At 53.2% G+C, this 15,523-nt stretch overlaps 1 protein-coding gene across 26 annotated transcripts in view; it reads right to left on the bottom strand.

The window, feature by feature from the left end:
- Lrp8 (LDL receptor related protein 8) overlaps positions 1–15,523 on the bottom strand; it is a 71,937-nt gene that overhangs the window by 39,683 nt on the left and 16,731 nt on the right. For all 26 annotated transcript variants that reach the window (XM_087549832.1, XM_087549840.1, XM_087549834.1 and 23 more), the window contains 1 exon segment: positions 1,008–1,130. In XM_087549832.1, coding sequence (XP_087405958.1) covers positions 1,008–1,130 — 123 coding nt within the window.

The following is a 15,523-nucleotide window of genomic DNA, read 5'->3' as shown; positions in this document are numbered from 1 at the left end:
AATCAGACCCTTTGTCTGGGGCGGGGGTCTCTCTTGCTCTCCCTTTCTCTCTCTCTCTCTCTCTTGGAAACTGGTAGCTCTGTTGCTAGGAGACAAGAAAACCCAGTTATCATCAGTGGCAGCCTTAAATGGGACTCTGGCCTCCATTGTCCCTGCCTCTACCTCTGGGGCAAATGTTAGCCTCAGAAAGGGGCTTCTGGATCTCCCGTTCAGTCCCATGTCCTCCACGTGCTCCTCACAGCCTTTTGTCTCAGGCCTGCGCTGCTAGAGCTCTGCCTCTGGACCACTGGGCCCTCCCCCGCCCCCTTCTCATCTCCTTTTTAATTTATCAAATGTCATGGAATGACCTGCCAGGTCTAAGTTTGCTTTGAGGATTAGAGCCTAGAAAAGAAATCATGGAGAGACAAAGCCCTGAGTGTGGAAGGCAGTCCCGGAGCACCAGCTACACCACCTCACCCCGGCTCCTTATGTCGCTATGTAGCCGCAAAGAACAGGCCTCCTGCACTCACTGCGCCTGAGCCGGAGAAAAGAAGGGGGCCTTGAAGTCTCGGCTGGGTGGCCATGGACAAATCACTCCAACTCTCTGAGTTTCTGTACGGCCCTCTTTGAAAATTCAGAAAGTGGCGGTACCTGCCTCTAGAGGCTGCTAGGAAGATAAAAGGAATACAAAGAGCTGAGCGAGGTGTGGCCCACGGTAAATGATTAACGCGCACCAGCTGCCGTTAGTGCTGCTGGAATTACAATTCGGAGCCCGAGAGATGAGGCAGGGCTGCTTCTGAGTGATATTATAACTCCTGAAGCTGCAGGGACAGAGTCCAACCTACGAGGGGGCTGAGAAGGAAGCCGGGAACAGGCAGGCAGTGCAGCTCAGTAGACACTGCCCGTTTACCAGGAACCAGCCACTCCCCAGAGGGTCTGGCACAGAGCATCCTCTGACCCCGTCCTGTGAGCCTAACAACCTGCCAGCCTGAACGTGCTGAGGAGGAAAAAGGCCGGGGCAAACTCACAACACGTGGCCTTCGATTCATCAGATCCATCAGGACACTCCTCCTCGCCGTCACACTTCCACCGCTCCGGGATGCAGTGGCCATTATCACAGGTAAAGTCGCTGTCTGTGCAGGTCCTCTTGGCTGTGGGACAAAGATAAGACAGAGCATAAGGGTGAGCACTGAATGCTTTTCTACGACAGGCAGGAGGCAAATGGGCATGCTCAGCCTAAGAAGTGTACCAGCAAAGCTCCCCAAGGGTCTGTAAGCAGCTCGACCCCAGCAAGGCTGGCACGTGGCTCTGCACCATAGCATCCGCCCGCTTATATCCCACCGCACAACCAGGGCCTGTGGGGAAGCCCCAGGGAGCTCACGACCATGAACCCTAAAAGGAGATGGTGACGATTCTGTGGCGAGATGAATAAGGAATTTTGAACTCAGGACCTCTGGAAGAACAATCGGTGCTCTTAACCACTGAGCCATCTCTCCAGCCCTTGAGGCCATTCCTAACCTGTGAATTCCCTCTTGTTGACTATACACTGGGAGAACAGGAAGGCTGAGGGATGGCAGGAAGTTACTGTGTGAGGACGTGCCATCGACCCTGGCACATGGCAGGTGCTTGCCGTCAGTACAGCTATGGCTGTTTGTCTGGATAGTAGTTAGAAGGGAACAAGATGGGGTGCCGTGTGCCCATGCAAGCTGAGATCTCATGGCCCATAGCAAAGCAGAGGTAAGGACATGAACACCATGTCCAGACCCTATTTGCTGCCTTATGTGTCCAGTTCTGAAAGAGTGGAGAAGATGGTCCTGTCCCAAGGTTGCCCTCTTATTATTTCTCTGTATTGTTCTGGTGCCTGGCACTGATCATATATCTTCTCTTCAGGCAAGGGTGCAGCAAGGCAGCTGTTCCAACAGGAAACCTGCGGGTGAGCATGGCGGCCTGCCCATCCTGGAAAGTGTGGAGTAGAGGTTGGAGGATTCCTTGTGCCCTTCATGTTCTCCAGGGCCTCCAAGAGTCAGGGACTTCTCAACATCACCTGCATTCAGCTCCCCTGAGCCTTACCTAGACTGGGGGTTCAGGGGTGGTGGCAGGAAGGGAGGAGCCCTGCACAGGGAGAGGGCAGGCCTGGATTTGCATTTTTGGCTGTTTTGCTTTGCTTCATATTCTCAAGTGAGACACTTTCCCTTCCAAGCCTTTGGCCTTCGTAGGGAAAGGGAAGGGGATTTGGTAAGACACAATTTTTTGGGCATAGTAGATAGTCACAGGCCAAGAGGCCCCAGAACTGGCAGAGGCCCTGGAGTCCTATCCCTGAATGACAGTAGAACTCAATGTGATATTGGGGCCACCTGGACACTGCCCCTCTCTATCAGATTGAAGGTCTTCCTCCTTTCCCTCCCCTTTCCAACTTCCCAAATGGGAACCCGACTGCTGCTGGTCCCTACATAGTATTAATGCGTCCCTCTCAGCCAAGGCTACCATCAGAAAATCCTTACACTGCTTTCCCACTATAAGCTTGGATGTACGTCCCCATCGCCTCCTGTCTCTGTCGAGGACCTCCCCTGAGTTGCCATGATCCTCTCTACAGCTTGGCAAACTTGGTACAGATGGTAGATATGTGGGGCTTTCAGCTGCATAGGCTCTGTCCAGCTCCTCAGTTCTACTCAGAGCCCTGACAGGAAAGTGGTGGGAGCACAGGGCTGTGTTTCAGAAACTTGTTTGCAAAGACCAATGATAGGCTAGTTTTGGCCTGTGTCCTTAAATCTGATGTCCTTTGCTTCCCGTCATCACTGATCCTGTGGTCTGGTGTGGCTTGCTTTTCTCCCGTCTTTCCACAAGGAACCACGTCAGATTCCTCACAGAACCCAACTCAGGGCAGACTGCAGGAGGACACCACTCCCTGACTGGCATCTCTGCTCTTACACATCCAGGGTAAGGCTCCCCCTCCTTGGTAAACACAGCCCATGGCCTGAGGGTTTGTTGGTTTTTGTCTGTACCTTTCCCTTTTTGCGGTCCTCCAGCTTCCTAGTGGGGTTTTGGGAACACTGACTGTTTTCTCTGACTCCGGTCCATGTCTGCTTTGATTTTCCATGGTGTCCTTCGGGCATCGCTATTCTGAGTTTTCCTAAGACAGATGCCTTCATTTCTTATTTTTCTAGCTCTCTTGATGTTGCTGGGTGTTTTACTCAGGACACCCCCCAGAAAAGCAGCCTGATACATCATCATTTGACAAAGGCAAAGTCCTGGGCAGAGATCTTAAGTTATATGCCTAAGGTCCCATGTAAGTGACAGCAGTACCTGGAGGAGCCTGAGAGAGCCCCAGTATCCAATAGGCCTCTGCCCCCTGGGAATGCAGAGAGTAGGGCAGCTAGTCCAAGGATCTCCAACAAGGAGCAAGACGAATCGTTTAAGGTGATGCAGGACTGCTATCACCGAGCACAAGACAGCCAGATCACATCCCAGGATCCTTAGTTCCTGGGCATTCTGGGAATGCAGGGGAGAGCTTGCTCTCTGATATGCCAAGCCATGGCAGATACTGGGCATGGAAGCCTTAGCAGCCAAATGCCAGAAATGGCAGCTCAGACTTAGCAGACTTAGCTGACCCACAGCAGACTGCAGGACTGACTGCTCCAGTGTCTGAACAGGTTTGGTCATATTCACCCAGATCTAGACTCGGTCCTCTCACCCCAAATCCTGCAATACCCTCACAGCCATCCTGGTCGCTGCTCTCAAGCTGTTTTACAGAGGAAACTGAGGCCCAAAGAGGTGAGTAGATAGGTGGTAGGAGGACTTCGGGGGTCTGTGTGACAGCTGCAAGAGGTCTACAGACCTGCAGCCCTGATGGTATTGATTAGCAGGGGAAGAGCACAGGCTCCTGAGACAGAGGCCCCTCAAATCTCAGGGACCTCGTCACAAAATCAAGCACAGAGGCTCCTGCACAAAGGTATACCCTTGCCATGTGCCCAGGAGTGTGTCGCAGAAACCTGTCCTGTGACAACCCATGCTTGGGCGTTGTACCACCCTGGGGAAATGAGGGGGTATGACCACTGAAGTCCCTCTGTGGGACCTCTGGGATCACATGGAAGGATCTGGCACTGGAGCTTGAGATGAATTCTGGCATGGCCACCTCTTCACTAGGTGACCGAGGGCAAGCCCCCTCTGTCTCTGAGCCAGTAGGTATGTGGCTTCCCTGTGTAGCACTGCCACAGGACAAAAGGCAGAAAAGCTCAGTGACTAAGCTCAGTGTCGCCGGGTCCCTCCAGGGTAACCAGGCTAGCTCAGCCCTGCCACGGGAAGAGGCCAAGCAGTCGGTCAAGCTGTCATTGCAGGCCCAGCCAGACCCTACTCTCCTGGCCTTGGCCTTGGTTCCCAGAGTAATTCCCCAGATGGACTCCAGGCTGTAGTTCCCTGTTTCCAGGGATTTATGTCCCTCTGTGCCAGTCTGCCCTTGGACAATGCCCACCTCTGTGAGTCCCTGTACTCCACGCCGCAGGAGTGATACATAGTCATCCAGGGTCTGCGACATCATAATCTGGTGCCATGGCAACAGATGGACTGCCACAAAGGCCCTGGGATTCCACAGGGTGGTGAGGAGGGGCCTACCCCAGGGACGAGCAGAGGACAGTGGGAAATCCAGGACAAAGGGAATGGGAGCCACTGCTATGTATAATAAGAACTCAAGCCAAGGAGAGCGTCAGTCAGATAATTCGTGGTCAAAGGGGCTCCTCTGCCACCTGTGGCTGTGTGACCTTATTTAAGATGCACTACTTCTCTGAGCCTCACAAAACACACAGGGCTGCTATGAGGAGCCAATGGGCTAAGGACTGTGCTAGGGATTCGTGAGCTGAGAGACAAAAGGGGACGTGGCTGAGTATAAAGTCACAGCCCTGGCCCCAGCTGAAGGGTTGTGTGTGGTGCACAGTTGTCAGTCCTCACATCTGGGTGGTGGTGGTGCTCCTCAGCTACGGAGGTGTGGTGCTGACTGGCTGGGTTCTTCAGTAGCTCTCAGCCCCTGTGCCCCTGCAAATTACGGTGCTCACTCATCACTCCCACCCCCACCCCCAGAGGCATCCTTCCCAAAACAATACACACCCTCCAGCCAAGGATCCCACCTACACTCCTGGGAAGAGATGTGGCTTCAAATAAGTCAGCTGCCAGCTGCCTGGGGAGGCTGCGCTTGAGCTCAAGTATCTGGGTCCACTGTGTGGCGGGGAAGCCTGATAAAGACCACTAGAGGAACACCGTGCCCAATGGAGGTGCCTAGGCGAGGATGTGGGCCTGGGATGAAGGGTGTTCTCGGAAAGGCACAGCCCTGCACTGGAGGAACCAGCAGTCTGTATGGGACTGGAGAGTATCATGGGGCCTGAGAACTCTACTGGGCTAGCAGTCACCTTGCTCTGCCTGGCATCAAACTGCCTCTTGGAGGCTGGTTTGACCTTGCTGTCCTTGAGCTCACCCAGAGACCCACCGAGAGTGTGGCTAACCCAGGACAACTTCTTCAGCAGGCAGTGAGACCCACGGCTCTGTCTGCTTTGGGATTTGCTAAGGCTATGCAATAAGGACCAATGGCTCCTAGCAGAGGAACACAGTCAGCATATAGGCAGAGAGTCTGGGCAGCCATCTGCTTAGATCTTTGGGATATACTTTTGCCCTCAGAGAATCGTGATGCCACCAACTTAACCAAAGGCACTCTACCCCCAAACCCCCTCAAAAAGCCTGCAGCAGATACCTGACTGGCTGTTTCTCCCAGCACATCCAATCTTGTTTAATGGAGATTCCCACTTTTGGATGCCATGTTTATTAATTTTCCAAGGAAAGGAAGTCCAGTGGGCCACATCTGGGAAGCGCTATGTGATGCAAGCTCTTGATGCTATGGGAAGACGAGGTCCTTGGAAGGAAAGCCTGGCCACAGGCACCTAGCAGAGAATGGTACCCAGCCATCTCACTGTGGGCCTCTCCTGCTAGATCATGAGTAACAGGGGTTCAAAGAGCACTCAGCAATGAGGAAGCACAAGTCCTCACATCCATCAGGGACTGTTTGAGGGAGGGTTCAGGACAAGGAGGGGGGACTGAGGCCAGTCATCTGGGCCAGGGAGGTAGGAGAAGTCAGGGATGCGAACTGTCTACCCTCTGGTCTCCTGAGCTCCAGAGAGAAGCAGAGCAAGAGACCAATAAGAAAGGTGGAGTCCAACTGAATATTGCACCCGAGTGACCTGGGGTGAGTCCCTGCCCTTGGAGGGAAGGGGAAACCAAAGACATAAAACTTCACCCCAGAACCTACCCAGAGGGGCTCACTCAACTGCTTCCACTTCCTCTCTCAGGCCCAGGCCAGCACCGGGAGGCCTGGCTCTGCCTGCAGCCAGCCCTAAGGCAGCTGGGCACTTGTACCCTGTTCGGGGAGATGAAAGGGCTGCTCCCCACACAGCTACCCTTCTGCAGAGCTCGCCAGGCCCTGAGGTTGCCAAGACAACTGCTGCCAGCAGAATGAAGATCCGGGGTGGGGGCAGGGGGCGTGCCAGCCCGCCCCTGGCCTACTAACCTGGCAGGCAGATTTAAATGACAGCCCAGGAAGCTACTATTAAACTGTCACCCCAGTCAACAGGACGACAGACTAAGAGTGTTCTCCGACTGCAGCAACAACACAGCAGGAGTGAGAGAGGGAGGAGACGGTGGCCTGGAGCAGCCTGCACCCCCTTCCAGGAGGCCCTGGCCTGCAAGCCTGTCCACCCACTGCCAGTGGCACCCCCACCTCCCAGGCTGTGGCGGGTCCTGGCATGGAGCTGCAGCTTGATGCAAGGCCTGACAAAGGTTATTTTTCACACTTAAGAGGAACCTTTTCCCAAGTGAAACTCCACAATGCAGAAAACAGATAAAAATGGGTCTGTGCTGTGGAAACAGGGCAAGAAGTAGGGAATCCCATCAGCTGTTTCCCTTCAACAGCCCTGCAGGAAACTTCATGACACTCTAGGAACTGGAACCACCCCACCCACCCACCCCAGGAGCTACTTTGTGGTCCAGCAGCTCTGGGTTCAAATCCTTACCCATCTCCAGGCAGTGATGTTCCTATATAAGCCCTGAGTTTAAAGATCCTGTGGGTCTGACATTTAAAGCAGCTTCCCCGTCTCAGGCACTAAGTCTCTAAGGACTCCTAGTTGCAGTGCCTCACACCCTGTATTGTCCAGGTCTCTCTGACAGACACTGCCAGTCAGAGATGTGAGAAGTGGACGACATAGTTGCAGCCCCACAAGGGGATGTTTCCATAGGTTCAGGCAGCCACACTCTGACACTCCACAACGCCAGGCTCTTGGTGGTTGCTAAGGGAGCCCTCTCATGGTCAGATCACTTAAGCAAAGTCCTCTTTGTTATTAAGTTGGTAAAAATTTCCCTTGAGTTTTCACTGTTGTTTCCTGCCCTGTGCACCACAGGTTATACATATTCTATCTCGGGCACATCGGGAGTCAAAGAAAAGGTCCCCAAACACTGATAGGGAGGGGCCAGGAGGCCAGCCAGAGGCCATGTGGGAGGCACCTGCAGGATCACGAGTGGGGATGGTGGAGCTGGGCCTGGGGCATCGGATCATCTGGTGACCTCTGGCTGTGGCAGATGTCATCAGCATGACACCATGAGCGTCCAGTACTACTTCTCCCCATGAAGAGATGGGATTTCCTGCCATCCTCAGCTGGGGACCTTAGAGAAAGGTACCATTACCAGATGACAGGAGAGAGTCCCAGAGAGATGTGTGCAGACCATCACAGCCAACAGTGTCTAAGCTAAGTCATGAGCCCATACCTCCCTGGCCCAGCTCCTTCCCCAGTGTCCTCAACCTAGGATCTCCCTCAGAGAACATCTCTAGCCCCACGTCCCTAAGGATCAAAGCGGCCTCTTCCACTCTGGACTTAGTTTCCTCATCTGAACCAACCTCTAAGGATTCCCTCCAGCTGATGTTCTAGACCAGTGGCTCTAAGACACACATAGGCTGTGACCTTTGGTATGCTCCAAGGCCCACCAAAAGGGTCACTCAGGGCTTCCCACCACAAGCCCCTCCTTTCAGATCCAGCACGTCCCAATTGGTGTTGGACACTCTTCTGACCCTGGTCTGGCTGTCACCAAGGGAAGTGCAAGCTCTCACTGGGGTATGTGGGACTCCCAGTCGCCACAGGAAAGATGAGCAGCTCTGAGGGAGACAACAAAGGCATCCTCCTGTCCAAGTGATTTGTGGAAGCAGGCAGTATTGAGCCAGTGACAGCTGGGGGTGGGGGAGGGTACACAGGGAGACATGGTTAGGATGGGATCCGAAAGGGTCCTGGGCTGGTGCCTGCCAAACCCAGCGTTGCTTGGAGGCACAGGTGCACACCCCACGAGCACCATCTTTTACAGATCAGATCGGCCCCATCCTGGAATGTGGGCTGCCCACCTGGCACTAGAATTGCAGGTCCCAGGGAAACAGCTAGAAGAAAACTCAGGGCATCCCCAAAGTCAAAGCTTTCAGACAGCAGGAGGCAAGACTGGGAAATCCTTTTAGATCAGGGGCTCTAGCCCAGGGTTCTACCTGGCTCCAGCTTCACAAATGCCACTGGGGCAGAGGATACCTGAGTTGTCTCAGTGTCTACTGACCAGAAACCTTCCTACCTAAGTCCAGACAAGCTTGGGTACCACTGTGCCCCCTCTGACAAAGCAAAAGCCAGTGGATCCCTGACCTAGAGTGCTACCCCTCAGGAGGTGATTTTCCCACCCCCACCCCCAGCCCCAGCAGTGTGCACAGGGCAGCTCCAAGGAGAGCAGTGGAGGCCGGGTCATGCAGTACCACACAACTATCCACTATCAGCACCAGGAGGAGATAAGCTGTGAGGAGGCCTCTACCAGACAGGACCATGCTGAGTAAATCATCCTAGAGGCTCAGCACACGGTGATCCAGGCTCACCCACCTTCCCCAGCTGGGACCAGGGAGATGCATCAGTCCAGTGCAATGGAAAACCTCTCCAGTCCACAAAGCCAGGCCTGGGCTGAGGCAATCTTGGGCACTACTCTAGGTTGCCTCTGGCTTCTGGGAGGTTCACTGGACAAGTCCTTTACCTCCTGTAGTTCAGTCTCCTCCTCCTCCAGTCATCAGAAGAGAAAAGGCACGGTTTGTCCATGAGCCCAATTGAAGGGCTTGCTGCAGGTGCCAATAGGTGAACGTGAAGGGGACAGATGGGGAGCTCTCTAGCTGTAGGCCAGCATGTCAGCGCCAGCTTCCGGAAGGAAGGGCAGGTGTTTGTTGGGGTGGCAAGGTCAGCTGAGCCCAGGGTCCAGGTAGACGCCCAAGGGACGGAGCAATGGGCCCTGAAGGCAGGAACAACCAAGAAGCTTAGCTCAGAGGTGGGGGGGCCAAAGGGGAGGTTTTGGGGGACACAGAGATGGGGGGGAAAGTCAGCTGAGCTCAAAGGACTACATCAAGGCAGACGTTCCTATACAGTCCAGGCCAACCTGAGGTTACAAGGACCCCAAAGCAATGGCCATAATCCAGAAGGGTCTTGGTTAGAGGCAAGGGTGGTTGGCTGGGCCTGATGGCATACATCTTTAATCACAGTGCTTAGGAGTCAGAGGTGGGTGGGTCTCAAGGCCAGCCAGGGACACATAGTAAAACTCTGCCCCGTCCCCTCATCCCCAAAAGAGCAAAGGTAGCAGAGATCACTCACTTCCCCTCTCTGGACCAGCTTTAGGACATGGATACCAAGCCAGGGGAGGGAAGGCTGCCTGAAGTCTGAAGTCAGTCAGTCTCTCTCTCTCTCTCTCTCTCTCTCTCTCTCTCTCTCTCTCCAGTCTCTCTCTCTCTCTCTCTCTCTCTCTCTCTCTCTCTCTCTCTCTCTCTCGTGTGTGTGTGTGTGTGTGTGTGTGTGTGTGTGTGTGTCTGTGTCTGTGTCTGTGTCTGTGTCTCTCTCCTCTCTCTCACTGAGGTCCTATGCATTGGCTAACCCAGACCTCTTGTGTTTAGTGAGACTCTGGTCACAGCTGTGCAGCCCACGGTGACACAGGAAGCTGTACAATGATAGACGAGTTCATGTCTCAGGCCATCGGTTTCCTTGCCTAGGACACAGGGCTGACATTTTGGGGCAGTGCAACTTTGAGAAGATATAAATACTGAAATCGTGTAGTGAACTGGATCACTCCACCAAGGCTCTTCAACATCAAAGCTTTCCGTCTGGGACTTCAGGGAGAGCTGGGCTGCCTTCCTTCTGGAATGGTTGAAGGCTCAGATGGACAGGTGCTAGATGGGGACCAGGCCGTGTAGGGCATGAAAGGCAGGCAGGACAAACCTGGAGCTTGGGCCTTGGAGGCCGCCTGGCCCAATCCTCAACTTCATGATGCCAGAGAAGCTGTGGCTAACCTGAGGCGACATTTCTCAGGTAAACTTAGTAAAGCAGCTCCCCTCTCATGAGACCCAGCAGGACAGAGCTGAAGAGATGGGGGAGAGGCAGCTCAGCTGGTAACGCGCCTGCTGTGTAAGCAAGGGGACCTGATTCTGCGCCCCTGGCACACATATTTCAAAAAGAAAAAGCCACGCATAACTCTAGGAGAGGAATGGAGGACAAGTAGAACCCTAGAGCTTACAGGCCAGTCAGTCTAGCCAAACAGTGAGCTCTTTATTTAGTGACATTCAGTGAGAGGCCCTGTGTGAGCACAGTACGTATGTATGTATATATGTATGTATGTATGTATGTATGTATCTATCTATCTATCTATCTACCTATCAGTCAGCTATCTACCATCTATCCATCCGTCCGTCCATCTGTCCATCTATCTATCTCTATCCCTCCCCATCTCTCTCTATCGCTCTCAGAATCACAAAGGAGCCATAGAACCACAGATCCAGCTCTTCATATTCCAAGATAAAAATTGTAGAGTCTCGAAACACAAAGTTAGACCACTCAGGTCCACTGGGCCAGAACGTGGGCACTAGTCACAGAAGCTTTCCAACTTGGCCATCAGGGACTCCCAACAGGCAAGCTGCAGAACCCCAGAAACTCTTGTCATGGGATCTGACACAGGTGCCAGAAGCAGCAGGCATGGCCGCCCCTCCCCCCACCGCAGGCATAGGAATCCCGTTCCCACCACTGACATATGGCCAGTCTGTGAGGCAAGAGGCTGAAAGCTGTCCCTCCTGAACAGGGAGGGAAATAAGTTCTCAACGGGAGACCCCCACTTTGTACAAATGGATTCTTCACCCTCCTTGTTCTTTGGCTCTGGTCAGAAAGATTCTCAGGGAAGTGGCAAGGAGCCAAGAGCTGCCACGAAATGACTTTAACCGGCAGACAGGCTGGTAATAGGTTTCGGTGGGAAAAAGGCAGGAGCAGGCGATTCATTCCAACTTGCTATGCGATAAAGAAAATTAAGGCATAATACCGAGGAGGCAGTGCCGCGGTTAACCTGTGTGGAATACCAATTACTTCAAGCTTCTCAAAATTACTAGAAATAAAAAGAAAACCCCAGAAGAGCGTGATTGTGGCCCAAGGCTCATCTGGATTAGGCCGTTTGTTTGCCCTGGCACCCTAATGATGGGAGTGAGGGAGAATTCCCCGTTACCTGGGAGACGGCTGTGCCAAAATGGGGGTGGGGGAGGCAAGCCCACGTGCAGCCACTGGTCTGCTTGGCAAGTGCTTAGGGTAGGGGATCCCCAGGTTCGCTCAGGGAGGGCTGGGTGCAGAGGCTGCTAGGCCTCCCCTCGTCCTTCCTTCTTGGGTACCTTCGGTGCTAGGGTGTGTAGCGTCTGGGTGGACCTGCAGGGAGAATACCTTGTGTACTGCATGGACGCATCACCTGTCAATTAAAAACCCATGGCCTATAGGAAAGAGTAGAGTAGAAGGTGGGACATCCGGGAGGCAGAAAGAATTCTGGGACAGAGCCAGGTGCGGGGGATTCACTTGGGAAGAATGTAGGTTACAATAAACGGATTATTTCAGGTTATGATCTAGTCAGAGAAGAGCCTAGCTGTATGGCCAGTTTACATTTTGAGTCTGAATCTGAATCAGTTACATTTCTGACAGCATGGGGCTGGGAGGAAGAACTAGGTTTAACCTATACGAGGACCAGCTTCATCCTACTTAACGGGAGTCTCGGGTCCCTACTGCTGTAAGCCGTAGAATCAGGAGCCGGGGAGGTGCTCACTGTGTGCCAGGCACCGGTCAGGTACTGGTGAACTGTGAAGTTAAGGGAAGACTTCAGAGGGACCTTATCTCGGAGCACTGGCCCTGGGAGACGACCCACTCACTCATCTGAAGCCAGCCAGAGGGCAAGCAGCACCCGCAGAGTTGGCGACCATGGTGCACAGATAGAGCTGAGCAAGACATGGGCTGAGGAAGGGAGCAGAGGCAATGAGGAGGGCCAGAAGCCCGGCAGCTTCCCTGCTCACAGGCCTCTGGCCCACACCTCACTACTCCACTTTTCCTTGGCGCTCCTTATGCAAGGGAAAGATACCAACTGCCTGGAGCCAGCCTGTTCCTCAGTAACCCTCTGTGGCTTGCACGGAGGTGAAGCCACCTAACACACAAGCATTACCTGCACTACAGAACAAATTCATTCCCCTTGGTCTCCCCTTCAAGTAGCCAGTTCCTGTGGGCATAGCTGTTTGGGAGAGTCTAGTCTACTGCCTGCTGTGGTCTTCCTCCTGCCAGGAACAGGTTACACAGGTCCCAGAACTTAAATCCTGGCTCTGCCCCTTGACAGCTATGTGACCTCATGCAGGTTACTTGGCCTGGTATATATAATTTACTCTTAGATGAGGAATGAGAGGCTTGGCCCTGACCATGGAGCGATGGATACCTCATTACTCCTTAAGGTATACAGAGCCTATTACATATAGTTCCTCGCTTAATCTGGTGCTGAGAAATGAACCTAGAGCCTCATGCATGCTCTACCACTGAACTACATTATCTATCAACTATCTATCTATCTATCTATCTATCTATCAACTATCTATCTGCCATCTATCAACCATCTATCATCCATCCATCTATCTACACTTATCTAGCTATCATCTATATAACCATCTATCTATTATCTATCTATCATCCATCTATCTATGTATCTATCATCATCATCATCATCATCATCATCGTCTATTTATTTTGGAGACAGGGTAGCAGATAACTTTGTTCCTCAGGCTGACCTTAAACTCACTGTGTAGTCAAGGATAATCATGAACTTCTGATCCTCCTGCCTCCACTGCCATGCCTGATATGCAGTGCTAGGGACTGAACCATGGGCCTCGTGCATGCTAGGCAAGCACTCTTCTAACAAGCAACCTGTCCAGTCATTACTTAGTTCTTAAACTCTCCTGAGGTTCAGAGAGGGACAGAATGGGCCTGCATCACACACGAGCCAGTAGGCCTACTGGGTCCAGTGCTCTGTAGCGGCTCCGGGTACCCCCTCTAAGGAATGAGAACATAGGAACTGCAGAGGAAATTCAGAGCCTGATCCCGGTCAGTCCTGTGAAATAAGAGAGGGTTACTCTTTCAGGAACCTCTCCGAGCCACCATGCATAAAAGATGCGCAAGGCACAAATTGCTGGACAGGGCAATAGCCTAGTGGAACAGAAAAAACCACCACAGGGAGTCCAGAGACCGGGCTCCAGTCCTGTCCCTCCATCCTGGCTCTGTGCTTAGATCGGCCTGGGTTTCCCCATCTGTCAAACACAGCACAAGGACTCCTGCCTCCGTCCCAATGCCAGTGTATACCTGCCAAACCTAGCTCCATCTTGCCTTCTGACAGACAGTCTGTGATCACCACCTCTGCCAGGAAGGCTCAAGAGGCCGCTGGGCACCTAGCCCAGCCTGTCTCATGTTGCCCTGGAGCCAGGCCTGGGCCTAGACCACACACAGGGGAGTGTGTTGAAATGGACATGTAGGCCCTCAGGCACAGCACACATGCAGACGAGCACGCATGCACAGAGAAACACTCAGCCCCACCCCCACCGAACCACACCAACCACACTGTGTACACACTGCAGCACACGGCCTGCATACCCACACACACGCACAGGTGGCTTCCTATGATGCTCACACACTGCAGGAAAATATGCAGAGATTTGCCTGCCTCTCCTGTGACAGCCAGATGGTGGGATTCTCCCACTGGGCTACCATTTAATGCTCTAATTAATTAAAAAAAAATCCTAGGCACCCAAGGCCTGGATTTGTTCCAAATGTCTCCGGCATGCCCTAGTCATAGGCCAAGAAAGACAACAGGATTAGGAGGAGGGGGTACACTGCACCTAACAAAGGTCCTACCCCTCACCTTGCTAAGAAGTGGGCAAGGGCCATCTGCCCCTACAACTCAAGCTGGGAAAAGATTACACTGTAGCATTCTTGGATTTTCACCTGGGGAGCTCTGTTTCTGCTCGAGGTGGGAAATGGAAGATAGGTCCCTTAGACTGCAGGGCAAGGTGAATGTGTTTGCCAACACTGAGGTGGACTGCAGACTTACAGGAAGATCCAAAGCTGTCTTTGCTAAGTCCTACTGTGCACAGAGCCTGCATGCTTCCACAGGAGGAGTCTGCTGTAAGACAGGAGTGAGGCAGAGCTGAGGGACCAGGCAGAGGGGCTGCCAAGCTCCCTGCCCCGCGCTTCTGTACTCTAGTGCGGCAGTCAGCTGGAAGCAGTCAGCTGACCTAAGTCTTCCAGGGAGCCAACCCCTTGCCCCCATCCACCCACACACACACTTGCACGTGCACACACACGCATGCAAACACACACACACACACACACACACACAGATGGAGGAGGGTACAGGAGAGGGAGAACTGAACATCATTCGCCCTCCAAGCCTTTCCCAATGTGGCCTTTGCTTCTGAGCATTTGGGAAACACGTAGTAAATTTACCGCCTCACTTATGAGTAATCTGCTGTCAGGAGCTCTGCCTAAGAGCAGGGCTGAATAACAAGGCTTAATTAATGTTAATGTTGTGACAGATCTCAACCTGAGTGGGGAAACTCCCCATATCCTATACCCAAGCCTCTGCCTGCTCTCTCCTGCTCATGTGGGAGGTGAGAGGCTCGGCAGGGGTCTCAGACTCAGAGATACTGATAGACAAAATGAAGACTGTCTCTAACACAGGATTAGGGCGGGGAATGGGGTCTTGAAGCCAAAGAGAGAGGGAGGGATGGAGAGTGGGAGGGGGAGTAAGAGAGGGAGGGGGAGTGAGAGAGGGAGGGGGAGTGAGAGAGGGAGGGGGAGTGAGAGAGGGAGGGGGGAGAGAGGGAAGGGGAGGGAGAGACGGAGGGGGAGGGATGGAGGGAGAGATCAGTCCAGGATACCAGAAGCCTCCAATACCTATTTCCAATAGGGCTGTCACACTGCCCTTGAGAGCCAGACCCTAGCCCCAAATCCTCTATCCCTTCCTATGCCATGTGATCGTAGGTGAGGTTCCCTGCCTTTTGGTGTCTCGCAGAGTAAGGCCATTAAGTAGCCACTGTCCACTGTGACCATCAGTTCTCAGTCCTCTGAGGTGGGACCACTATGGCCCTGTGCAGACAGGATACCCTGACCCTAAGAGGAAAGCTCACCTA

The sequence above is a fragment of the Rattus norvegicus genome, chromosome 5 (assembly GCF_021556685.1).
Source record: "Rattus norvegicus strain SHRSP/BbbUtx chromosome 5, alternate assembly SHRSP_T2T, whole genome shotgun sequence".
Taxonomy (NCBI): domain Eukaryota; kingdom Metazoa; phylum Chordata; class Mammalia; order Rodentia; family Muridae; genus Rattus; species Rattus norvegicus.
This window is presented reverse-complemented; position numbering and strand designations above follow the sequence as displayed.